General features: G+C 45.5%; 1 protein-coding gene across 1 annotated transcript in view; it reads right to left on the reverse strand.

Moving 5' to 3' along the window:
• Window positions 1-16,152, reverse strand: part of leo1 (LEO1 homolog, Paf1/RNA polymerase II complex component) — a 17,121-nt gene extending 969 nt beyond the window's left edge. Inside the window, exons 1-12 of the mRNA XM_083652640.1 lie at window positions 16,092-16,152; window positions 14,094-14,263; window positions 13,141-13,508; window positions 8,508-9,022; window positions 6,731-6,832; window positions 6,485-6,579; window positions 5,713-5,861; window positions 4,606-4,690; window positions 3,859-3,953; window positions 3,612-3,746; window positions 2,664-2,799; window positions 1,429-1,621 (exon numbers count right to left, since the gene is read on the reverse strand). Coding sequence (XP_083508766.1) covers window positions 1,429-1,621; window positions 2,664-2,799; window positions 3,612-3,746; window positions 3,859-3,953; window positions 4,606-4,690; window positions 5,713-5,861; window positions 6,485-6,579; window positions 6,731-6,832; window positions 8,508-9,022; window positions 13,141-13,508; window positions 14,094-14,263; window positions 16,092-16,149 — 2,101 coding nt within the window. The 5' untranslated portion in view covers window positions 16,150-16,152. The remainder of the gene's footprint in view (window positions 1-1,428; window positions 1,622-2,663; window positions 2,800-3,611; window positions 3,747-3,858; window positions 3,954-4,605; window positions 4,691-5,712; window positions 5,862-6,484; window positions 6,580-6,730; window positions 6,833-8,507; window positions 9,023-13,140; window positions 13,509-14,093; window positions 14,264-16,091) is intronic.
• Window positions 16,153-27,500: the final 11,348 nt, after the last annotated feature.

The following is a 27,500-nucleotide window of genomic DNA, read 5'->3' on the forward strand; positions in this document are numbered from 1 at the left end:
TGCAAGGATGAGGTTAGGCGCGCTTCCACCCGAGACAGCCCAACAGGCTGGTCCGGTGCTCTCAGAGAATGGGCAAGTATAAACTTGAAAGAAAACACTTTAGGTCTAAAGTGTTTTCTTTCATGACTTCTCTTTTCTTTTAGTTCAAATACCTGGGTATGCAGCTGTGCACCTATTTAATAATGTATGTCAAAAAAAATCACAAAAATCTAATTTCTTTAGTTTTTCACACTTTTTCACATCAAAAGTTCATTTTTCAAGATTTCATTGATAACAGTAATGTAGTTTGCTGACGTCACCTAGTAATATCAAATTTCTACCCCATTTCAACCAATCATATCACGACATGCAGCTGTCAATCAAATCTTCATTTCAGGTTAATTTTCTCTTCCAAATGAAGTAGAAAATGGCGCCTAGTGCCTGTCATCTGGCAGAATTCCTATCCCATAAACTAACTACTAACTTGGCCAATTGTTAGAAACATGAACAAAAACCAAAAACTATAATCTCTAAGAATGCAAAGAAATGTAACTGGCTCGTTAAAACACGCATTCCAGGAATATCGTATTTACAGAAATAGCGTAAAAGGCGCGCGCTTGAGAGCGTGGTTGTCAGGGGTCTGCCCTTGGAGATTCCAGGCGGGCGGGCAGCACCCATGCAACGGATTGTCCGCTCGCTCCGCACGAAGGAGCTGGCTGCCTGGTACTCCGAGGATCTCACTTGCTTAGCACGACAACATGCTGAATCCCACTCGATTTGGGGGTGGAACACGCCATGATTGACCAATGCCAAAGCCAGTCGACAGAATTGTCAAATCAAATCATCGACATGATACTATGACCCGCCTCTCAACTTGTCATCTCAGACAAATTATGTTTTCAGTCTGAAACGGACTGCGACGCACGTGACCAACGGGTTCAGTTAGACTTTAATCGATTAATGGGTTATGTTAAGGGATCAATTAATCGATTAATCATCATACACACACACACACACACAAATTAATCATATCAGTATCGGTCCGATGTTGCAATGTTAATATCGGTTATCGGGATCAGCCAAAATTTTCACATTGAGAGGAAACAATGGGGTAAATCTACGATATCAGTGTTTATGTGTTTTTAGTATGTACATTTGATTATTTGATTATCATAGAAATTTATTTTTATACAGATCATATCAACATCAGTAAATATAGGTTATCGGCCATAACAGCAATGTTAATATCGGTTATCGGTTTCGGCCAGAATTTTCATATGAGTGCATTCTTGATTATCCGGTTAATATGTTTGTTTGATCGATCAGATTCTTCATGGCCATTGAGCGATTCATCATTAACATCCCTACTTGGTATAAAAACCTGCAAACTTGAGGCAGACAGCGAGGGAGAACATCAAAGTGGTGTCATGTCAGGTGTGTCGTCCTCACCTCTCAGGCCGCCTCCTCCCTTGTACTTGTTCTTGATGGCGGCCAGGCTGATGGCGTCCTCGCCCTCCTCGTCGTCGTCGTAGCGGTCAGGCTCCAGGTAGCTGCTGCTCAGGCCTCGCTGGTGCTGCTTCTCCCTCATCCTCCTCTGCTGCCCCTCCCTGCGGATGGAGGCGCGCAGGCGCTCCTCCTCTTTCTGCCCATGAGGAGACACGTTGACGGCCAATTTAGCAAAATTGCATTTTGATTTGGAGACTTAAAATCTTAAAGACACTCTTGTCGCAGTGACTAACTGTGCAACTCCTGATATACATCTCCGGACGTTACACCTGTGATTGGAAGTGCAATCCTGGTGAACTCTGTTGAAATTTGAAGGGATATAACTTTAAATCAGTCCCGTAAAAGATTTATGTGGAGAGATATGCAATGACTAATAATATCTGACTCCCAAAATACAAAATATCAGAAGCCAAAACAACATATTTACTGTAGCTCTGTGTAGTATTCTTTCAATGGCTTTTTTTTTGTTTTGGGGACGATTTCTGAATGTTCAAATGCAGCACTGAGAAGATGCAGAGTGAGACACACCCCCCCCTATTCAATTGTCATCAATTAGTTGAATTATGATGTAAAGGATTCAACATGAACCTCCACTTAATGGACACCATGACTTCTGAGTCTAATATGCATAGTTTGCATACAACACAAGCACTGTATACATACATACATACACAATACAAACATACAGTCTTCCCTTCTGGACAATCTGGATTGTCAGCCTTTTCAGAGCTGCACTTAGTGCAGCAACGAGCCCCCTAGACGTGTTGACAGACATTATGTCCACATCACTGACAGCTACATTATGTCATTATGTCATTATGTCATTATGTCATTATGTAAGCATGTTAGCATGTTATCTTATATCTTTATGTAATCCAGTGTGATTGGTGTTCGCTCCTGGCCTTATGCAACCTCTTCCGTCGCTATGGCAACAAAAGATGCATTCTCACTTCTCGGAGAGGCCTGAGGGAAAGAAACACAGCCACAGTGTGTGCACACACTGTGTGTGTGTGTGTGTGTGTGTGTGTGTGTACACTGTGTGCACACACTGTGTGTGTGTGTGTGTACACTGTGTGCACACACTGTGTGTGTGTGTGTGTGTGTGTGTGTGTGTGTGTGTGTGTGTGTGTGTGTGTGTGTGTGTGTGTGTGTGTGCGCACAGTGCCCGAGGGCCTTACCTTGATCATCTCATTGCGCTGGGACTCTGGATCCCGTCCGGCCATGGGAAGGATCCTGATCTTCTGCGTCTTGGAGCAGCGGTCAGCCAGAGACAGGGTCATCTTCCTGTGGGTGGCGCTGTCTGTGGAGTGGGGCCTGGAAAAAGACAGACAAACACACCGATAAGTTCAGATTGAAATGGCCGGCACATTGACGAGCGAGTGCATATTACTTTCCCAACGTTTCTTCTGTTTTTGGAAACATAAATAGCATTCCCCACAACATCACAAGAAATTAACTATTTTTTTTTCCTGAGGGAATTTTTCGCCCCTTAAACTTTTTTCTATTTTATTTTTAGGGGCATTTTCGTCCTTTTCGGGGCAATTTTAATGAATTATAAAACAAATACATTTGCATTGCATACTGGCAAATAAACCATGAATTTGTACCCGTATGCTTCCAGCTTTGGGGTCAGTCCCATCCACTGTCAATGCTGCCCCCTAGCGGCACAAATGCAACATTACAGTGTGACTATTTCTGCATTCCAGTTGCACTGGGAACGAGGAATTTCCCATGTTGAATGACGTCACACCCGAGTAAAACAGTCGGAAAACCAGCCAGGGTTAGCTATAGCCAGGCTAGCCATTGTTAGCAATAACCGCTGATAACAATGCATTACCCTGTATTGTGCGCATACCATACAAACACGGTAGCAACATGTCCACAGAGAGGAGTTAGACAGCGAGCATATGGGACTAGCTGCCGCCGGCAAGGCTCCAAGTCGAGGCTAACGCACAAGTATGTTTTCCACTTTTAGAGGATCTGGATCTTATTGAGTGTATGTCTGGCTGCTGCTGCAGGAAGCTGAGGTGGTTTAGACAGATGACAACGGTCCCTGGTAACTTCCACAATATTGAAGTGTGTCTGAAAAGTCTCAATATCAGAATGGCGTGATGCTACTGACTTACCTGAAGGTGAGCTTGGTTTTGAACACAGCCTGTCCCTGCAGTCCAGTTCCCTGCCTGATGAACAGGTGGTTGTGGTCTCCCTGGAGAGGTGCTTTGTAAACATCAAACACCTCATTCCCCAAGTGGAGGGACATGCTGCAGCAAGAGAGCAGAAGACAACAGCTCAGCCAGTTTGTTCAGAGGACAAAGAGTCTCGACAGCCAACCTGGAGATACCACCTGAACCTGACGTCAGAGATAGGACCCACCTGCCGTCAGACCACTTGACGATGCGAGCGTTGCTCTCCCGCGTCTCGTTCCCCTCCTCATCGCGCTTCGCCTTCCACCGGATGGTGTTCTCCACCTGTGGGACAGAGAGACTACGTAGTTGATCTCTCTCGCTCACAAAAACAGTTGCAAGTCTGTTGTTTTCTTTTTTTGTTTTTCAAATCTTATTTACAGTCTTCCAAAAGGGGATCTGGTCAAAGAAATTAAAAAAAATAAAAAAGCAAAGAAAAAAAGATTCAAATCTTGAACTTCTGCTGCCAAACTCTGATGTACAAAGTGCTAATCATCAGGATGATGGAGAAACCTTTATCGTGTGGTGGATTTACGACTTACACATATTTCACTTCTTAATAATAGAAAAGGAATTTAGATGCACAGAAAGGCGGGGGGGCGCTCCGATCACGCCCTTTTTCCAAGTCGATCCTCATTTGTACGTCAACTACACACTCGTAAGGTTTTGTGACTGCATCTTGCAGGTTTTGATGTTACTGCGTTCACAAAATCTGTGAAAACAATACCTGCCCCGCTGTCACAGCTGGTAAAAAACGTAACGGAAAAAAGAGCTCTTCTGATAAATCATTTGAATTCTATTTCGCTCCACGCACACGCACGCGCGCACATGCACACACACGTACACACACACGTACACACACGCACACACACACACACACACACACACACGCGCGCGCGCGCACGCACACACACACACACACACACACACTACATACCTTAAGTTTGAGCCTGGTCCGTCCTTCTTCATCCAACATTTCTTCATCCTCAAATTCATCCTCATAGTACTGAGGATCAAAGGGTCTGTAAAATCAATCAAATAAAATTAAATACCAAACAAAATAAATATACAGTCTCTATAGATACAGTATACGTTACATTATACAACGATCAGGACAAAACTTAAAAAACAACATGGAACAAATATTTTATTTAAATTAGAATTTTTTTTACGTTTTGGTCCGAGTGAAATGTTATGCGTTCTCTCCTTTTTCTAAATATATCTGAACCGTTTGGTTTGAACAAGTCAAACTATTTTTATAAGCATTTTACAAAATGTCTATGGGAAAATAAATGGCGGATGAAAATCTCTGGTACAGTGCTGAAGCAGGAAGTGACGTTTCACTTTGGCTCTCTATTCATAGCTTTCAAGGGGCGTTACGTCCTGCCGGGAACGCCCACCTGACGGTCAAAAAAAAACTTGTTCATTCCGCTGACACCCGAGTCGACTAGTTTCTCACGCTGTGTTTGTTCAGCCGTTTGTACGCACGTCTTTGCGGCCAACATTTCATCAAAGGTAAGCTCAAGTAACGTTACAATAATGATTAAAATACCCCGTTAACGTTACTTGAGCTTACCTTTGATGAAATGTTGGCCGCAAAAACGTGTGTACTTTGATGGTAGAAAAAAAGCCATTTGCCCTCCCCAGCGACTGAACCACGTCTAATCGCACAAATCCACAACCTCCTCCTGTCTGAGTTTTCTTTCTCCGACGGCATTCTGTAAAAGCACAAGCCAGGCGTGTCTCCTCGTCGGTTAGTGCAACCGATAGCACAACAGGTATCCGGCATTTTGGCTGAACAAACACAGCGTGAGAAACTAGTCGACTCGGCTGGGGGTTTTTTTGACCGCCAGGTGGGCGTTCCCGGCAGCACGTAACGCCTCTTGAAAGCGATGAATTGGAAGTGTGAAAGAAGCCCTTTTGCTCATCCCTTCCCCATTTCTGCCATGTTTTGATCCTCTCCCTCCAAAACATTTAGAGAGGAAACACGAGCTCATGAAGTAACGTTATCACAATTGATCCACCAACGTGCCAAAGCTCTGACCTGGGCTCCACGGACAGGAAGTTGGGCAGCTTGACAAAGTAAAGGTCAGATCCCAGGTCAGTGCTGACTTTGGGAATCTCCACTTCGATGCGGGTCTCGGGGACGGGCTCCTCCTCCGCATGCTCCCCCTCCATCCCGTCCTCTGCATCCTGGGGACGGAGAGACAGACAGAAAGACAGACAGACAGACACAGAGGGAAGAAAGGAGAGAGGACAGTTCAAACAACCATGCATGATTAAATGAGCCGTGATAACAGGGCTCAGCAGAGAGGATTAGAGTGAAGCTCTGAGAAAAAGAGATTTAGGAACTCTTCAAAGAACAGACTCTGCACAGCTGAAGTAAAGCAGCTGGACAATCAGTGAAAGAGAGAGAGTGAGACACAAGGCCAGACAGACAGACAGACAGACAGACAGACAGACACACAGACAGACAGACAGGCAGGCAGACAGGCAGGCAGACAGAGAGACAGACAGACAGGCAGACAGACAGACAGACAGACAGGCAGGCAGGCAGGCAGACAGACAGAGAGACAGGCAGGCAGACAGACAGACACACAGACAGAGAGACAGACAGGCAGGCAGGCAGGCAGGCAGACAGACAGACAGACAGAGAGACAGACAGACAGACAGACAGGGAGGCAGGCAGACAGACAGACAGAGAGACAGACAGACAGACAGGGAGGCAGGCAGACAGACAGACAGAGAGACAGACAGACAGACAGACAGACAGACAGGCAGACATAGATAGTGTGGATGCACAGTGAGATAGATACCAGGGGCTGTCCAGGAGTCGGAGGCTTCTCTGCATCACTATCTGAGGAGATGTCATCAGCTTCTCCAAACAGGTCGTCTGCTGCTGGTTTCTTGGCTGTGAGGAAAGATGGGAGAGAGAGACGGCTTTAAACTATGTAAGTGAAAACAATCAATCAATCTATCAATATACTATGATGAACATGCCAGGGTAGGTTTGCGGTAAAAAGATTTGTTTCTTTTTGTTTTTCTCTCAAATGGTTTCATACATTTCTTTGATCCGACGTCGCTGTCTGAATCGGAGTCAGAGGCGACCTTTTTGGTTTTCTTTATGATGAAATCATCTTCGCTGTCACTGGCCTTTGCAGACTCTGAAAAAAAACAACCACAACCACAGCATCATCATCACCACGCATGCTAAGCTAGCAGGCTACGCTAGCATGGAACGGGACATAAACACGTCTAATGCCTGAATATGAACACAACAGGGCAGTTCTTTCAGAATCCGTTAATCAATTCATCTACAGTGGTTCTCAAACTGGGGTACGTGTAGCTGCTACAGGGGGCACTTGAGAGAAAGGGGAAAATATATATATATATATATATATATATATATATATATATATATATATATATATATATATTTTTTTTTAAAGAATAAATCATGAAAACAAATTAAATGTTCAAATAAATCTGCTCAGGAGGCACTAATTGCAACTCTTTCACTCCATTTCATAACGTTATATTCTTCAAAGGGTGGGTTATTATGCATTCATTGCATCATTATGCTATATAGGGCTGTCAAAGAATATTCTATATTCGAATATAAAAATTGAAAGAATATTAGAATATGAGAATTAATATTTGAATGTGAATATTTGAACATACATTGTTTGCCTGGTTATTTAAAAACATTACAAAAGTGTAGGCTACTACTGTATTAGTACTGACTGAATAAAATTACGGTATATATATATATATATATATATATATATATATATATATATATATATATATATATATATATATAGATTTTTTTTTTTATGTTCAAATAAATAGACCAAGTAATTATATAAGCTACTAAAAAAAGAATTTTTAGTATTCGAATATATTCAAACGAATATGTTTTGTTTAGATGGAATATTCGAATATGATTTTGGGGCAATTTTTACAGCCCTAACGCTATGGTTTTCTCTTACAGTTTTCTAAGCAAAATGTTGTAGTGAGGTAAAGTGGGAACTGAAGACAAAAATAACGTTGGGACCCACTGATCAACATCATGTTCTCTATAGAGCTTGAGGAGTTGCGCCATGTTTGTTGTATATCCTATGCCTATGCTGAGAACAGCACCATGTTTGTTGTATATCCTATGCCTATGCTGAGAACAGCACCATGTTGTTGAATATGCAGAGAACAATGTGTGACGTCAACTCTGCAAGCTATAGACCAAATCACCGTGACGTCACCATGTAAACAAATTTACTTCCGGGTACCACTTGGGGAAGGCGGCAGGTTTAAATGTGCGTGTTGTCAAATAAATGCTGTCAAACCCTCTCGTTGTTTTCGGCCGACTACTTTCAATTTAAATGGTTAAACGGTTGGTAAACATGCTTGTCCGACGTATCTAGCCTTTCTTCTGTGTTTGTTTTATGTAGTGTTAGCTAGCTAATAATGTTTGTTTGTCTGTCAAACTCGCTGTTTTTTTGCAGACTCGTAACCTCGCGTCACCAGGCTCTTCTCGGCGAGAGCAGACTCGTTAACGTTACAGACAGAGCTACCGACGCCACGTTAATTTAATTTAGCGTCAAGTCTACTCTGGTCTGGTCCAACAGGTAAATAAGCTAGTCTGGTCTCCACTAACGTTAGTGAAAGTGTTGTTATGAATGATATTAAACAACAACACAACACGGACGAACCATTTTTGTCTTCTTTGTCTGTTTTTGTCTTCAACACGTCAGTTTGTGCCGTCCACCGCCATTATAATGTGTGGACCTCAGGGGTACCCGGAAGTAAATGTAAACATCCCGCTGATTTGGTCTATATTACCTGACTTCCTGCTCCTGGGCCCCTCATCATCAGAGTTCTCTCTTTCCTCGTCAGAACGATGACGACGACGATGATGCTTCTCCTCCTCATCCTCCGACTGGTCACTCTTGGCGCCCCCTGCCCACTTTTCATCATCTGACTGGTTCTCCCTGCCAGAAACGTCTCCATCAGAGTGAGGCGTGCCCGCGCCAGAGAGAGGGGTGCCCGGGGCAGAGAGAGGGGTGCCTGGGGCAGAGAGCGGGGTGCCTGGGGCAGAGAGAGGGCTGCCTGGGGCAGAGTGAGGCGTTCCTGCGCCCGAGTGAGGCGTGCCTGGGGCAGAGTGAGGCGTGCCTGGGGCAGAGTGAGGCGTGCCGGCTCCAGAAAGAGGGGTGCCTGGGGCAGAGAGAGGGCTGCCTGGGGCAGAGATAGGCGTGTCTGCGCCAGAGTGAGGGGTGCCTGGGGCAGAGTGAGGGGTGCCTGGGGCAGAGTGAGGCGTGCCTGCTCCGGACTGGGGAGACCCTGGATCACTGTGCACACTGGTTAAAAAGCAAACAATTACAATCAATATACAAAAGAATAATACTCAAGACATTCTAACATGTTCATTCTGTGAACATGAACAAGTCTAACTCAAAATGTAGGCAAAGGTAAGAATGACGATGGATGATGATGATGGGCTGACTGTATTGGCATTGGCACAGAGCCAAGCCACCTGACTGGAACAGCTCCAGGAAAGTGTCTGTTGATGATGTCACAGATGAGGACGTCAGTTTGTTTTCTGTATTTGGCAGATAACTGTTCCCGGTCGCAAATATTGATTCAACTGTCCAAACAAACAGCACGTAAACGCTGTTAAACAAACAGCAGGTAAACGCAGTTAAAAAAAATTGTACGTAAACGTTGTTAGGACAGCTGTTCCCCTGATGTGACGCCAACAACAAGAGTGAATGCGTCATTATGCTTTTTCAAATAATAGTGTGCATTTGTAAATGTGTAAACTGCCTCTGTATATCTCTAAATCTGTCAACAGCCATCATCGGAAGAAAGTAGAAACTGTTAATTACCACGATGAAGATGCAGCACTACATGTAAAATACTTTTCAAGCTGTATTGACAATAAAAAATTGAATAAACTTGATATATTATATACATCATCTGTCTGTATATACCTGCCTAAATTGCCTCTTTGCCTGAAACAGGCATATCGGTGATGTTCAATCAGGACGTTTTTGAGCATAATACCATTTGCTGTGGGCGTGGCCAGCAGTAAGCGCGGTTGTCATAACGACGACGCCGGAAAGTCAAACAAAAGAAAAAGAAGCGCAAAGCTAAACTTGCTGCAGCCGAGTCCTGTTAAACACAGGTGAACATTAGCATTATGTCGTCACCATGACGACACAATGTTCAGCCTCCACAGGACATGGTATACAGGACATTATGTCATTATCATGACAACACATGGTATGCAGGACATTATGTCTCGTCATGGTGGCGATTGGCTGTCTGTGTGTCTGTGTGTCTGTGTGTGTGTGTGTGTGTGTGTGTGTGTAGACACAATCTTGTGAACACAACAACTAAAGATCACTGTATGATATAACCTTTGTATTAGGGATGTTAATCAATTAATCGATAATTGATCGTTGAGGAATGAATTCGATCACGTGGAATTTTTATCGATTATTGTTTTTTTTTGGACTAGGTTTGGGTGGAATTCGTTCCTCCTCGCCCCACTCCATTGCACAGCCGACTAACGTGAGGTGGAGCTTCATATAGTCTCTAGTTTTCTGGCTGGGCACGGGCCTTTGTGCCAACAAAACTGTTTTAACTCATTGAGTGCCAATGACGACGATTGTCGTCAATTGCGTTTTTTGACGGTGGGACGTGGATCAATGCCTAATACATCTCCTGTAAAATTTTGGGGCATGTTGAACGTGTATAACCTATTTTACCGACCCATTAGGTGGCGACAGTGCTCTCCAGATTAGAGAAAGTTGAGTAAAAACAGCAGAAAAAGCCGCGATGAAACCATTCTCATGAGAATGGTTTGGCTTTTCGCTGTCGCGCTGGGAGCCGGCGCACAGCGGTGGGGGGCTTCGAAAATAGACTCTGGGTGCAGCACACTTTGAAACGCGCAGCAGAAAGCCCAGAATCGTACACAGCTTCATCCCAGCTCACAACCGAAACCCCAGAAACGAACAAGCCCGATCCAGACTCCCCCGACGAGCGGCCGCCATCCGAACGTGGATCCGCAAGCAGCAGAGACTCGCCTGACAAGCAGCAGAGCAAGCAGAGCCACCAGAGACACACCCACGGAGGAGGAGTTTGCAGTAGAGGGGGGTGGGGGTGCTGTTATATTGAAGGAAATTACTGTTCAGATGTTTCAGGTCAGAAAATATTAGTTTCAGAGTCAGTGATTTGCTTGAAATGCTTAATTTCACAAAAGGCTCAATATCTCAGCTCCTAGATGGAAACGCATGTTTTTGCTGTTTTTGACCTATCTTCTCCGGCTGATAACTAAAGAACGGAAAATGATATCAATAAACTTTTTTTTGCTGCTGATACAATAGAGTCTCATCGTTCTTTGTGCGTGTTCGGTGTTTACATAGTAATATCACACAATATTCTGTGGGCCTCGAGAAATCACTGAAAACGCTCTGAAACTCTGGCACTGGGAGCGTCCGTTCTCCAAAAGTGGCTGGCACTCAATGAGTTAAACATGGGGAATTCCAACCGGCATGCGCCGGGGACACAAACAAACACACCCAGCGGTCTGCAGACCTCAGTGAGGCTGTTATAACTATGACACTTCGTACACTTCTCTCCTAATTTCCAACAAAGTGTGAGTAGCGGTACACGTGTTTAAGTGAATTCAAGTCGTTTAATTTGTTTATAACGTTATGAACTATGCAGTAGCAGCAGTCAGCATGGACTCAGCTAGCCTTTAGCTGCTAACGCCCACCTCAATCAATTCACACACATCTCGTGGCTAATAATAATATCCACGCGTCGGACTCTGAGAGCAGCTGGATGGAACTCGACCATCAGGACAGATGAGGTTTTTGTCACAAGTTTATAAGGCCGGAAGCCGCGGCCGGTGAGCTGAGTCCTACTTTCAAAATGTGAGTACAGTAGCCTAGCTAGCTAGTGTAAGGCTATGTGACTGTGGTTGTCAACGTTACCGCGGGCGCGCTCATGGCGTTATAAGGACGCGCCGAGCTCAGGCCTGTTGATTTGACTCTTGTGCTGTCAGCTAAGCTGGAAGACGCGAATTGCCTTACATCATGTAACCTGACATGTAACATGTTTGTTTACCTGGCCACAGCGCTAGTGTCTGATATTCTTACTACACAGCGGCATCACCATTATAGCTGGCAGAGAACGCGCAACGTTATTACCAGAGCAGAGTAAAAAAAAAAAAATACATATATATATATTATTATTATTATTATTATTACGCTATCGATAATTGATCGTTAATTTTCCCGAATTTCGATTATGTAAATTAATTCAAATGAACATGCCTACTTTGTATACATCACAGTTCCCTCACAGGCGTGTCACACTCGTGTATTAGGTAGTGGGCCGGATTTGTCTCAAATGAGACCTCACGGGGGCCCGATTATTTTAGGCTGTGATATTATTTGAATCGATTTGACTGGATATGTATTATTATTTGAATAATGAAATGGACGATCATAAGTGCATGTTGGCACATGAAAACAGCACAAAAGTAAAATGTAGTGGAATAGAAAAGTAGAAGTTTTTGGAGAAGAGAGAAGTGTAGCCTAACAAATAGGCTACTAGCCTCTATCACAGTGGTGACCAATTTGGGGCCCGCGGGCCAAGTTTGGTTTCAAAGTACCTTGAGGATTTTTCAAGTTGTGAATTAAGTCAAATTTCTCTCTTGATTACAAAGGTGGAAAATACAACTGTTTTTAACTGGGTGTTTACTGATTAAATGTTTAAGCTCCCCACAAATGCAGATGTTTTTTTTAAATATATATAACCAATTGCAAATTATTACAATTACCAAACAGATAAAAAGTAGATTATTATATTGAAATGTTATTTTAGATTTAGAATGTTAATTTTCTATAAAACACAATACATTTTAATGTAATTGCACAATGTTTATTTTTGGCCCTCCACCCAGATTGAGCTTTGGCCCTTCACGGGAAATAATAGCTGGTTCAGATAGCAGATAGATTGCATCTAGAGAGCCTCTTCAATTTTGTGTCAGTGTGTGGGCTGTCACACACAAACCACTACGGTAGCTAATCAAGTTGACATTATAGTCAATTAACGGACAGTCGGACATCATAATAACAATTATTATTATTATTAAGATTAACATTACCTGTCGCAAGACCTCTCTCTCTCTCTCTGTTTTACTGCCAGTTACCGTCATGCACTAACAGTTGTTGCAGCAGTTTCGAGTTGCCCCTAGCTCATTGCTTTTTGGGCATCTTCAAGGCCATGTTCAGACTAGGAGGCCAAATCTGATTTGTGAACTTTAGTAACCTATTAATGACTTTATCCAGATTGGTTTTATGAGTCTGGACGCTCCAAGTCTGATTTGAGTTTCGAGTCCCCCCCAGTTTAGTGTTTTGTGCATCTTTAAAAGCCCTCCGACCTCCTGTGTGTGCTGTCCCACCTTCTGTCTGAACGGGCACTGCCCCTTTCAGAGTGAGGGCTCCCAGACACTGCACTGCCAGCAGGGCTCCCAGCAGGGCTTCCAGCAGGGCTCCCAGCAGGGCTCCCAGCAGGGCTCCCAGCAGGGCTTCCAACTAGACTTCCAGCAGGGCTCGGTGGCTCTGAGCGGTGGGCCCCGTCCTCCTCCTCTTCGTCGTGGTCGCGCTGGCCGCGCTCGGAGCCGCTGTGCTGCTCTGCGTCTGAGTGATCGTTGTCCTCCGGCTCAGAGTGCATGCTGGCATCAGACTGGTTCCCCGAGCGTTCAGACTGGTTGTCGCTGCCGCTGTGTTGACTGTGTCGCTCATCTTCACTGTCATCTCCAAACAGCTCCTGGTAGGTAGAAGACCAGTGGTAGGTTAGCCCCCCCCAGCACCTGCCTCTATGTTTAGTTTACATTTCCCTCAATGCATGTATGGAATTAGATCAAGCAAACACCCTACCATCTTTCAAACAGGCCCTCAAGACCCACCTCTTCACACTCCCCTTCACCTGCTAAGCCCATCACTCTATTTTCTATTTATTTTACTACTACAAATGTACTATTAAATGATTTTACTGTGTGTGTAAAGCGACTTTGAGTACCTAGAAAAGCGCTATATAAGTTGAATGTATTATTATTATTATTATAGATTTGTAGCTGCGACCAGCAGCTCTATAAGTCACTCTGTCAGTTGGGTGGTCGGTCGACAAAGAGTTCACCCCCCCTTAGCGGGCAGCTGTTTTTACACAGAAATCAACCCTGGCTCTGATCCACCAATAACCCAGTATAAATACTGTCTGTAGATAGCTGGATGATTGTCAACCAAGTTTAAACAGGCTGTTATTATCCTTTCATAACATGTATGATAGTAGAAGTGGGATATGATGACCAGTGAGGCTTGGTAGATACCAGAGCCATGGGCCTCATGAACACACCTTATTTATGCTGGGCTTCTCTGCATCGTGGCCTTCCTCGTCATCATCGTCACCTCGCTCCCTCTCACTGTCGCTGCCGGAGACGTTACTGGCGGAGCGGGCAGACCGGGCGGACCGAGCGGACCGGGGTCTGTCGTGGTCCGAGTCTGAACCGGAGCCAGAGACAGACTCTGAAAATCATGATGATGATGGATAATCATGGTGATTAGATGTTAATGCAGAACAGTTTTGTTAATAGTAGCCAGCTAAACATTGTGGTTGCTGAGCTACACGTGAGTTTTAAGAGACTGTAGGTGGTTAGCGCATATTCATATTTACTATATACAATGACATATACTAGGGCTGCACGACATGCACACAAAAATATCATATTGCTATTATATTGAGGGGGAAACTGCATTTAATTTTCAATATATGATGATGATGATATTTACTGGGGTCGGTACCAAAACAAGCATGTTTAATGCAAGCATGGATAATATGATGTGCAGACCGCCGGTGTCATGCCGAGTTTTGCACCCCCGCCGAGAATTGCACCCCACCATATTTTGGGGCTGTTTTATCTTAAAAACAGGGATGCAAATCTCGGCAGGTACAAACTGCCGAGATGTGCACCCCCCTCCATAAAGCCAGGAGAGATCCCCAGGTCTCGAGGTCATCTGTACCCGGATTTTAAGCACCAAAGTCGGCTTCCATGAGCCAGAAGAGAGCCCCAAGCATGGAAGTCACCTCCACGCGGATCTAATGCATCAAAGTCGATCTCCGTGAGCCAGGACAGACCCCCTGGCCTGGAGATCACGTCTACACAGACAATTATATCATTTTTAAACAGTTAAGTTTCCGTATAAATCATTACAATATGCTCCCGGAAGGTGGGGATGCAATTCTCGGCGGGGGTGCAAAACTCGGCATGACACCGGAGCATCTGTGTAGCGTTAGCATCACAATGCATTAGAACAGAACTGAGGACTGGAACTATCTGTGTTTATGAATGCGAACTATTTACAGCTGAAATGAAGGGAAGGCTGGCAGCAAGACACACTAGCTACAGCACACACAACAAAACTCTAGCTACAGCACACACAACAAAACTCTAGCTACAGCACACTAAACACAACTCTAGCTACAGCACACTAAACACAACTCTAGCTACAGCACACTATACAAAACTCTAGCTACAGCACACTAAACACAACTCTAGCTACAGCACACTAAACAAAACTCTAGCTACAGCACACTAAACACAACTCTAGCTACAGCACACTAAACACAACTCTAGCTACAGCACACTAATCTAGCTACAGCACACTAAACACAACACTAGCTACAGCACACTAAACACAACACTAGCTACAGCACACTAAACACAACTCTAGCTACAGCACACTATACAAAACTCTAGCTACAGCACACTAAACACAACACTAGCTACAGCACACTAAACACAACTCTAGCTACAGCACACTATACAAAACTCTAGCTACAGCACACACAACAAAACTCTAGCTACAGCACACTAAACACAACACTAGCTACAGCACACTAAACACAACTCTAGCTACAGCACACTATACAAAACTCTAGCTACAGCACACTAAACACAACTCTAGCTACAGCACACTAAACAAAACTCTAGCTACAGCACACTAAACACAACTCTAGCTACAGCACACTAAACACAACTCTAGCTACAGCACACTAATCTAGCTACAGCACACTAAACACAACACTAGCTACAGCACACTAAACACAACACTAGCTACAGCACACTAAACACAACTCTAGCTACAGCACACTATACAAAACTAACGTTCAGGTTCACTCCGATATCATCATGACATGCATGTAAGGCTATGTCCCATACAGTGTTTACACTTCTGCGCCGCCATTGCGTAAAAGCTAGCTCATTTCTAACTACTGTAATAACTATTACAAGAGCAGCTTTCTACTCGTATTAAAGCCTTCGAATGCGCCGTTTAGCCGCTGAGAGAGGAATACCTCGCTGTTCATTGTCGCTATCCCCGTCACTCCCGAACAGCTCGTCCATGTCCGCCATTTCTTCCAAATGCAATGAAACACGTGACCTACAGGAAGTGATAGCAAGGCCACCCGGAAGTTTTATTTCCGAGTTCAATCAAGTCTGGTGTAGTGCGCTTTACTAGCCACGGGGCGGCGACACAGGTCAACATAACATGGGAGACGGGCTATCCCGTCAGAAAACATATGGCTTGCTTTGGGCATGCATAATTCACCTATTTATTAGGAATCTAGTCCACCTGCTCCCAACAGACAGAATAAAATCCGAAGATAGATCATATTTAATGTTTGACAAGATGGAAGGGGAGCTGCAAGGGAGCTCGGGCTCTGTCTGTTTCTCTGTCTGTCCCACTGATGACATCATCAGTATTGTCATAAATTACCTCTCTCTCTCTCACACACACACACACACACACACACACACACACACACACACAAGGCTATAGTTCAGTGATGATGTCACTGATGACATCACTAATGATGTCATCAATGATGTCATCAGTCATCAGGGAGAGAGGGGGAGGAGACTGAGGGAGAGAGAGGGGGAGAGAGACTGAGGGAGAGAAAGAGGGAGACAAGAGCGACTGAGGCAGAGAGGGAGAGGAGAGAGAGAGAGAGGGGGAGAGAGACTGAGGGAGAGAGACTGAGGGAGAGAGACTGAGGGAGAGAAAGAGGGAGACAAGAGCGACTGAGGCAGAGGGGGAGAGGAGAGCGAGAGAGAGAGAGAGAGGGGGAGAGAGACTGAAGGAGAGAGAGGATAGAGAGAGGGGGGAGAGACTGAGGGAGAGAGAGAGAGGGGGAGAGAGACTGAGGGAGAGAGGAGGGGAGTCTGAGGGAGATAGAGAGAGGGGGGGAGAGACTGAGGGAGAGAGAGAGAGGGGGAGAGAGACTGAGGGAGATAGAGAGAGGGGGGAGAGACTGAGGGAGAGAGAGAGAGGGGGAGAGAGACTGGGGGAGAGAGGGGGAGTCTGAGGGAGATAGAGAGAGGGGGGGAGAGACTGAGGGAGAGAGAGAGGGGGGGAGAGAGACTGAGGGAGAGAGAGAGAGGGGGAGAGAGACTGGGGGAGAGAGAGGGGGAGACTGAGGGAGAGAGAGGGAGACATTGCGCATGCGCCAATAGGGCAGGCGAGGAGACCCAACAGCCGAGCTGCGGGCGAGGCCGCCCAGCGGCCGAGCTGCATATGCGAGCTGCAGGGCGGGTGAGGCTGCGAGCCCGCGCAGCGGGTGAGCCTAGAAATCGAGCGCGATGCCTAGTTTAGTAAAGATTGGGATTACTTAGCAGGATTACAAATGCAATTATTGTATATTCTATTAGGCCTATTGAGTATTAATCCAAGTGGCTGTGCTGTAAATATTGACTCTTTATTTAACGCCTATGTTTGATATCATATGGTGCAAATAAATACATCTAAAACCTTGGAGAAAAACACTTGAAAACACACTGGTTCTTGACCAGTGCACCCAAAAAATAAATGACTAGAAACATAGATCATATCAGTTCACTTTAATCTGAAGATGGAAATATTATTGTTATTGCATTACCTATTATTCATGAGAAAGTGACACTAGATAGGTTGGCTGAAGGCCTGCTGTAACAACACATAAGTGCTCTGGAATTAGCATTGCAGAGCTGGTTTTTTCTTGGGGTAGGGGTCTATATATTTTGGGGGTCTATATATATACACACACACACACACACACACACACACACACTTAAGCACACACAATATATATACACATGTAGTTTATTTATTTGTTCTCGATGCAAGTTGAAAGTCTGTCTCGAGAGATTAGATCAAGTGCGATAAGGCTACTAATGAGTACCAGACACACTATGTCCCAGTGGGCATATTATAGGAATATTAGTGATTTTTCATCAGTCCTTTGCTGCACACTACAGCAAAATACACAAAAGGTTTCTATTCGAGCATTCAGATAACACTGTGTGCATATTTTCCATTTAGTTTCCATGGGTCACAGTTCAGTGCTACAGGGAGCGTTGCGCTGCTACAAATGCTCAGCGGTTGGTGTTTAGCTTGGCAGCAGCTGACACGGTCCTCATGGCCGGCCTCCCCTGTCCCACAGCCAGGCCTCCCCTGTCCCACAGCCAGGCCTCCCCTGTCCCACAGCCAGGCCTCCCCTGTCCCACAGCCAGGCCTCCCCTGTCCCACAGCCAGGCCTCCCCTGTCCCACAGCCAGGCGTGTCATTGAGAAACCAGTGGGCTGCTCTTTGGCATCCTGTCACACTACAGTGCCACCCCCCCATATCAAACAAACACAACAGCCATTGAGCTGAGCTGGCACAGGCAAGAACAGCACGTTCTATTTGACTGAGGTCTGTGCTGAAGAAAAAACAAATCAATACAAAAACGTACACGCTAGATATGTGTTGGTTCTAACTTGTTGGTCACCTGACTCTGGGACCATCAGCACCAGAGCTGCCCGGGGCAGCGTCCTCTCTCCATAATACTTCTTCTCCCTGTACACCAACAACTGCACCTCCAGTCACCATGCAGTGCATCAAGCTCCTGAAGTTCACTGATGACACCACCCTCATAGGGTTCATGGCTCATCTCTGATGGAGGCAAGACTGCGCACAGGCAGGAGATCGACCAGCTGGTGACTTGGTGCAGTCAAAACAAGCTGGAGCTCAACGCTCAAAAGACAGTGGAGATGGTTGTGGAGGAACGCAGCCCAACCTTCTCACCCTGGGTGACTCTTAACACTGGAGTCCTTCCTCTTCCTGGGGTCCATTCCAAATTCCTTGTATGTAATCTGAGAACCTACTGTGGCAATAAAGGTGATTCTGATTCTGTACAGTCTGGTTAAGCATCCTCCTTATAGAAAAGTGAGCAAGTGGACTCTGTTTCAATTTTTGTCTTACTGATGATGTCACAGCACTGATGATGTCACAATGTCTATGTGACATCATCGGTGATGTCATCAGTGACATCATTATTGACCAAAATCATCTTATAGGCATTGTGACATCATCAGTGACAGTGATGTCATCAGTGATGTGAAGCTGCGCATGCCAATAGAGCAGGCGATGGTGCGCTGGGCATGCCAATAGAGCAGGCGAGGCCACGCAGCAGCCGAGCTGCGGGCGAGACTGCGCAGCGGCCGAGCTGCGTGCAGCGAGCCCGTGCAGCGGGCGAGCCTAGGGTGTCTCTCTTTCTCTCTCTGTCTCTCTCTCTCACACACACACACACACACACACACACACACACACACAATAAGTTGAAGACATTACTTTACCCAGATTGCAAAGATCAGTCATCTACTCATCTTTCTTCTATATGTTACACAATAGTGGCGATATAGTTTCATGTCCCCTCTCAGTTCACACAATGCACTGTAATAAGAGACCTGGATAGCTTGCATGCAATACAGAGACCTTCAGGGCTAAGTAGATGCTACAGTGTACATCAATACAGAGACCTTAAGGGCTAAGTAGATGCTACAGTGTACATCAATACAGAGACCTTAAGGGCTAAGTAGATGCTACAGTGTACATCAATACCTTAAGGACTAAGTAGATGCTACAGTGTACATCAATACAGAGACCTTAAGGGCTAAGTAGATGCTACAGTGTACATCAATACAGATACCTTCAGGGCTAAGTAGATGCTACAGTGTACATCAATATAGAGACCTTAAGGGCTAAGTAGATGCTACAGTGTACATCAATACAGAGACCTTAAGGGCTAAGTAGATGCTACAGTGTACATCAATACAGAGACCTTAAGGGCTAAGTAGATGCTACAGTGTACATCAATACAGATACCTTCAGGGCTAAGTAGATGCTACAGTGTACATCAATACAGAGACCTTCAGGGCTAAGTAGATGCTACAGTGTACATCAATACAGAGACCTTCAGGGCTAAGTAGATGCTACAGTGTACATCAATACAGAGACCTTAAGGGCTAAGTAGATGCTACAGTGTACATCAATACAGAGACCTTAAGGGCTAAGTAGATGCTACAGTGTACATCAATACAGAGACCTTAAGGGCTAAGTAGATGCTACAGTGTACATCAATACAGAGACCTTCAGGGCTAAGTAGATGCTACAGTGTACATCAATACCTTAAGGACTAAGTAGATGCTACAGTGTACATCAATACCTTAAGGACTAAGTAGATGCTACAGTGTACATCAATACCTTAAGGGCTAAGTAGATGCTACAGTGTACATCAATACCTTAAGGACTAAGTAGATGCTACAGTGTACATCAATACCTTAAGGGCTAAGTAGATGCTACAGTGTACATCAATACCTTAAGGACTAAGTAGATGCTACAGTGTACATCAATACCTTAAGGGCTAAGTAGATGCTACAGTGTACATCAATACCTTAAGGGCTAAGTAGATGCTACAGTGTACATCAATACCTTAAGGACTAAGTAGATGCTACAGTGTACATCAATACAGATACCTTAAGGGCTAAGTAGATGCTACAGTGTACATCAATACAGAGACCTTCAGGGCTAAGTAGATGCTACAGTGTACATCAATACAGAGACCTTCAGGGCTAAGTAGATGCTACAGTGTACATCAATACAGATACCTTAAGGGCTAAGTAGATGCTACAGTGTACATCAATACAGATACCTTAAGGACTAAGTAGATGCTACAGTGTACATCAATACAGATACCTTAAGGGCTAAGTAGATGCTACAGTGTACATCAATACAGAGACCTTCAGGGCTAAGTAGATGCTACAGTGTACATCAATACAGAGACCTTCAGGGCTAAGTAGATGCTACAGTGTACATCAATACAGAGACCTTAAGGGCTAAGTAGATGCTACAGTGTACATCAATACCTTAAGGGCTAAGTAGATGCTACAGTGTACATCAATACCTTAAGGACTAAGTAGATGCTACAGTGTACATCAATACAGATACCTTAAGGGCTAAGTAGATGCTACAGTGTACATCAATACAGAGACCTTCAGGGCTAAGTAGATGCTACAGTGTACATCAATACAGAGACCTTCAGGGCTAAGTAGATGCTACAGTGTACATCAATACAGATACCTTAAGGGCTAAGTAGATGCTACAGTGTACATCAATACCTTAAGGACTAAGTAGATGCTACAGTGTACATCAATACCTTAAGGACTAAGTAGATGCTACAGTGTACATCAATACCTTAAGGACTAAGTAGATGCTACAGTGTACATCAATACCTTAAGGGCTAAGTAGATGCTACAGTGTTGTTGTGCTCGCAGGAGCTGGTTTGGTTATGAGATATGATTATTAATAATTATGAATTATTAATATTCATAAATTTATTAGATTTGACAGAAAATATTGTATTCTCTGTAAGATTCGGGGCACCACTGTAGTTAAGGCTACAGACCTGTCTAAAAGTCAGTTATGACTAGATTAGACACCAAACCAAATTGTCATATCAGTCTCATAGTGATATAGTGTACATTGTACAGTTAATTGAAGGGTCAAAGTTCGTAAGCTTCTGTCACAGATTTCCACAGATAAAATACCTCATGAATAACAACCAAGATTCATAGCATTGTGTAATAAAAAGATTTAATAAATCACAATATCAATTGACATTAACATAATGATTAAAATATCAGTTCATCACATTTACTTTTATGACTAATACTCTACCACATCTATAGCTAATACCTAATGTGAACAAACATTATCAATTGTGTGTGTGTGTGTGTGTGTGTGTGTGTGTGTGTGTGTGTGTGTGTGTGTGCTTTAAGTCTGCCTGGCTGGCAGGCCTGGGTGTGTGGGTATGTGAGTATGTGGGTGTTAATTAGCACTTGTGTGTGTGTGTGTGTGTGTGTGTGTGTGTGTGTGTGTGTGTGTGTGTGTGTGTGTGAGAGAGAGAGGAGGAGGTAGGTGGAGTGTCTTGTGTCACCCCAGGATTGGCTGAGGGGCGGGCTGATCGTGTTCAGACCGCCTCCTTTTCAAAATGGCGGTTTTGCCAAAGTTGTGAAAGGAGAGAGAGGGGAATCGACAGGGAGAGAGAGAGAGGGAGAGCAGGGGAGAGAGAGAACACGCTGGTGGCCTCAATTCTCACAGATCGCTAACAGTCACATACAGGATACTGTAATCAACACATATGATAATGCATTTTAACCCCTAACTCTGCCCAGAACCATTAAACCATAAACTCTCACGCGGATTCACTCTGCTAAGTGAATCGTTCCGTTGTTGGCACGGCTGTCCTGTGCGCTGTAGGTTTGGCTGAGTTGAGGAGGAGGTTCGAGGTTTGGCTGAGTTGACGTCGGGGCCGACGTGCGATCTGGCCTGGGCAAGCATGCAGCGGATGTCTGCTGGGGGCGCAGATGATGCAGGGGGTTGACGTGCAGTCTCTCTGCTCGTTGAGTCGAAGGAGTGGGTGGCTGCTCTCTGTGGCTGGCACCACGGTGGGTCTTCTGCGTCCTTCGTCGGCTGTGGGTTCTGCGACTGGGGCCACGGTGTGTCTTTCTGCAGCCGTTGGTTTGCCCTGCTGCGGTGTGGCGTTCTTCTTCTTCTCCTGCACGTGCGGTGCGCGGGGAGGGTCGTCAGTCAGGCGTTCTTGCCTGGAAGCTTGGTCAACAGCTGGCGTTATGCCAGGCTGTGGTAAGTCTGGAAGCGTAAGGAGGTTTTTCCCTGCGACTTATAACGCTAAACCGACTTAAATTAAACTGAGATTAAGTATAACTATCTCAGTGTAAGCATGCTATGTCTCGTGGGACTTACGGCTGGCCTTTGGTAGGCGTTTTCTGAGTGAGGCCTGGTTCCTTCTGAGGCCCTGGCCAGGCCTTTGTTGCAGCGCAGGGGGTGCAGCGAGCGGGGGAGGGGAGCTGGCTTCCTGGCTCCTCCAGACCCTTCCGCTGCGCACGAAAGCTTAGTTGAGACTCTTACTGTAGACTGCAAGTTAAAACTGCTTTCGACCAGTTTTGTTACTGGTCCCATATTAAAATGAGCATGCATGGTGGGCCAATCACATCGTTCGGTGAGTTGGGCTGTGCCCATTCTGTAACGTGAGGCAAGGGAAAAGGGGGTTTTATGGCTGGATTACCCTTAGAGATAAAACAATGGCCGGAATCCTTTGAGGCTCTGAGAGGTGTTAAACGTCCTGGGGGTAACCACAAAAGCCATTTGTCTCCTCTGAATAGAGGTTTCTTAGCTAGAGAGGACAACATGTTAAATCATAATATGTTCATTCATATTTCTCATGATACAGTACAGTCCATAATGTGTCGATCACAACATCCCCCCTCCTCGTCTGTGGACTGCGGTCGACCTGCTGTCCGCGGGCGAGGATGAAGGGCTGTACAGACAGTTTGCTGTAACTTTTGGTCCATGTCCATCTGTTCTGTGGGATCAAAGTGTCATACTCAGGCCGTTCATAGTTCAGGTTTGGTTCTGGGCAGACTCCTAACCATACCTAGACTCATTACCATATAGATAATACAACCTTAAGGTCACATACACAACATCATTTCAAAATCAACATGGTAAACAGGGAAGGGCAGGAGGAGAGAAGGAGAGAGAGGGTGACAGGGTGTGATTTTGAATGTGTGCTGCATTCCAGCAGTGTTTGTGCATGAGTCTCCGTGTCTATGTGGCTATGTGCCAAGCTTTGTCCTATTTTGATGTGGTCTGCCTGCCGTAAAGGTGTTATGTTTCACAGCACAGCGTTGACAATGCATCTAGCCTACATAGAGATAAGGGTGAGAGCCGAGTGACAGGTGACTGTCAGGGGTGACAGGGTGGCTGCGTCCAGTCACCCGCCCTTCACCGAGTTTGATGTCATCTCCTGGGAGGGCCTCTGGTGGCTTGAATGCCCACCCTGCCCGTCAGGCGTCTGGCGCCCGTTCGGAGGTCTAATTGGGTGGAGGGCCTAGTGTGCTGAGGAGACTCACGCCGTTCGCGCCCTGTGGCGCGACCGTGATGTCTCTTTGGGCAGCAGCTACCCCCCTTGGCTCTGTCCGGCAGAACCAGGTGGTCTGGCCTGCGTGGTGAGCGTGTGTGTGGTACCGTCTCTGGGTCCACACACACGCGGTTGATGGGTTGAACCTGGCCATTTCTGCTTTTTGCTTCGGTTTCCACCTCCCACGCTATTGAGGCGGTTTTGAGGACCGTGCGCATGCTTCGGTCATACCAACGTGCGTCTAGGGCTACGGATGGGCGCACCGAGTCATGCAGACCGTCTAGGAAGAGTTCCTTGAGACGTGGCACGTCTGATTGATCCGGGCCATTTCTACCTTGACTATATATCTTCTTCAAGCGTCTAAAGTAATCCCTAGGATGTTCCTGGTAATTCTGTTTGACGTGTAAGGCCGCGTTCCTCCCCGCCGCTGACGACTGGGTAAGGATGTACTCTTCGCCCAAGGCTTCGCGAAGCTTGTCAAAGTCATCTCTGATATGGGAAGGTTGCGTTTGGATAAACGCACGCACGTGCTTTGAGCTCGTGCTCCATATCAGTTGAGCTTTCTCTCGCGGCGAGGCGTGTGGCAGAGCCTGCGAACCACGTTCGACTTCGTTGAGATAATCTGTCAAGTGTACCTCGTGACTGGCGGGATCGAACAAGTCAATGTCGTTTGCGATTGACTTCAGTAAGTGACAGCGTGACTCTGCTTCTCGGAGAGAGAGTCCTGAATCACTCTGTTTTGGCAGTAGAGGCTGCAAGAAGGAGTGGCCGTTTGCCCGATTGGGCACCAAAGAGCGACTAATGTCATCATGCCCGGGGTCCCCCCTTTCGGGGGGAGGGGTGGAAGAGCTGACTTCCTGTTTCCTTGGTGGACAGGAGCTAGAAAATGAGTGAGGCTGGATAGCCTCTTGTGAGAAAGACCTAGCAGGATCCTCTCTGAATGACAGGTTAGCATAACTGGGCAGTTGGTCTGTGTCCAGCTGTGAATGCTGTTTGTTTCCCCTGCTCATCATAGTCACGCTCTCTGTTTGGGAAGCGGAGTGGATCTGCCGGAACTTAGTGACTGGATCTGACTCATCAGCGCACCCGCTGGTGGCCTGAGCAAATGACGGTTTATAACGCACAGGGCGGTAGTCGACCGACTCGCCACGGGCGCGATAAATGGAAAGTCGGTAAGACACACGTTCCTCCCTGCAGGGGGTTGCAGTGTGGATCGTTTTGTCATAACCGGAAGTGGCGCTGTCAAGTCGTTTGACTGTCAGCGGTTTGTGCTCTGAGGTGGAAGTCAGAGCTGGATGAAAGCGTGAATAACGTCTGATTCTACACGTGGGTTGCTCGGATGAATGACTGACTGGTATGTCATAAGCATGAAAGTCAAGCTCTGAATCGGATGACGACTGCTGGGCTGAATAGCCTGAATCAGTTTGCTCGTTGTGAGAGCGGTCTCCCCCCTTTCGCGGTGTGGTGTCGCGATGCCTAGGGGCGCGGCTGCTTGCCAGCGCGGGCGCTAGGTAGTGTGCGGGGGTCTGATTCAAGTCGAGGGTTGGTCTAGCCCTAGGAGGCGTGTCAGCCTCCGGTTCCGGCGGGGTTAAGGCCTTCTGGTGCTCTCGCTGCTTGGAAGCCTTGGCTGTTTGCCGTGCTATTACTGCTCGGGTGGTCACCGACACCATGGGTGGCTCAAGAGGGATGTAGGTCGTTGGACCCACCTGCTCTGCCAGTGTTTCCTGGCGTCCCGGTTCTGGTGGTGAAGCCGGGGATCCGGTCTGCACGCCTTTTTGGCTCTGTTGCAGCCGGGAAACTTCGGTACGCAGTCGGGCTAATTCTGTTTGGCAGACCTGGGCTTGTCGATGCAGACCCAGGTTGGCCTGCAGCGTAGCTTGACAGCTGTTGCGCAGTCTGCCTATCTGCGTCTGGTAGACAGTGGTCTGCCGCTGATGCGCAGCGTCCTGCACCTGGAATCTGCGATTTTGCAGAAAGAAAATAATTCCCAATGGAATTATTAGGACCGCTAGTGTTAGCATTACAATGCTAAATTCATCTGCTCCTCCTGTAGGCGGGCAGATGAGAGAGGCGGCTACCGCTTGCAAGTCGGTGGCGGCCGTCTTAAAGAAAGTTTCAGCGCTGACCATCTTGTGGCAGCGCCGACTCATGGTGATGAGTCAAGCAGCTGTTTTACTGCTGTCAATTTTAAGCAAAAGGTGTGTGCACTCACCGTGTTGCTATGGCATCAATGCCGTCAGTGCCCACAGTTACTACTCCTAATTAAAGAATGGCCCAAATGTGACAGTCTCTCTGTGAGTTAGCTGCCAATTGCACGCAGTTAGTTTGACATCTGTCAGCTGTCACTCGGCTGGTGTCTGCTGTCAGTGTCATCAGGTGCAGGTGTCTGCCTGTCTTTCGCATGCAAATTCACTGTGACTGGTGGTCACAGGGCTTTGTTTACACTTTGTCTCTGGCTGTTGAGAGCCAGGGTGAATGTTTTTGAATGCTAATGTGAGGGGGGGGGCAGCCTGACTTCCCCCCACCCTTTGCCAGTGTGGCTTTCAAATTAGCATCAAAGGTTCCACTTAAAATGCGCAGCGCTGTCTATTTACTCTCTGATAGAGTCACTCTCTGATAGATGGAAAAATTGCTATCTCTCACAATTTAGGTTGAAGGCACAGTGGGAAACAGTTTGTTAACTGTGGTTTCTAACATAAAAATTTAATCAAGGATTTTAAACTGAGCTGTTGTCTTTGGGACTGTTTTGCTCAGAAATATTCAATACAAATCCTAACTTGTGTTAAGATTATGGGAAGATTCCATATTTTATGATTAGAGTTCCTTTAGTGTCTTCTGACGCATGTGATTTGCTTGGCAAAGCGCTATAGAAAACCTGATTTTGGAAAAATTTGAAAAATTTTGATTTTTCAAAAATTTATGAATTTTTATTATTCATGCATATCATATCTGTGGAAATACTGATATTAGAATCCTCAAACGGGGCGTCATTTATGTTGTGCTCGCAGGAGCTGGTTTGGTTATGAGATATGATTATTAATAATTATGAATTATTAATATTCATAAATTTATTAGATTTGACAGAAAATATTGTATTCTCTGTAAGATTCGGGGCACCACTGTAGTTAAGGCTACAGACCTGTCTAAAAGTCAGTTATGACTAGATTAGACACCAAACCAAATTGTCATATCAGTCTCATAGTGATATAGTGTACATTGTACAGTTAATTGAAGGGTCAAAGTTCGTAAGCTTCTGTCACAGATTTCCACAGATAAAATACCTCATGAATAACAACCAAGATTCATAGCATTGTGTAATAAAAAGATTTAATAAATCACAATATCAATTGACATTAACATAATGATTAAAATATCAGTTCATCACATTTACTTTTATGACTAATACTCTACCACATCTATAGCTAATACCTAATGTGAACAAACATTATCAATTGTGTGTGTGTGTGTG

Source organism: Poromitra crassiceps (genome assembly GCF_964638095.1).
Source record: "Poromitra crassiceps genome assembly, chromosome: 16".
Classification (NCBI taxonomy): domain Eukaryota; kingdom Metazoa; phylum Chordata; class Actinopteri; order Beryciformes; family Melamphaidae; genus Poromitra; species Poromitra crassiceps.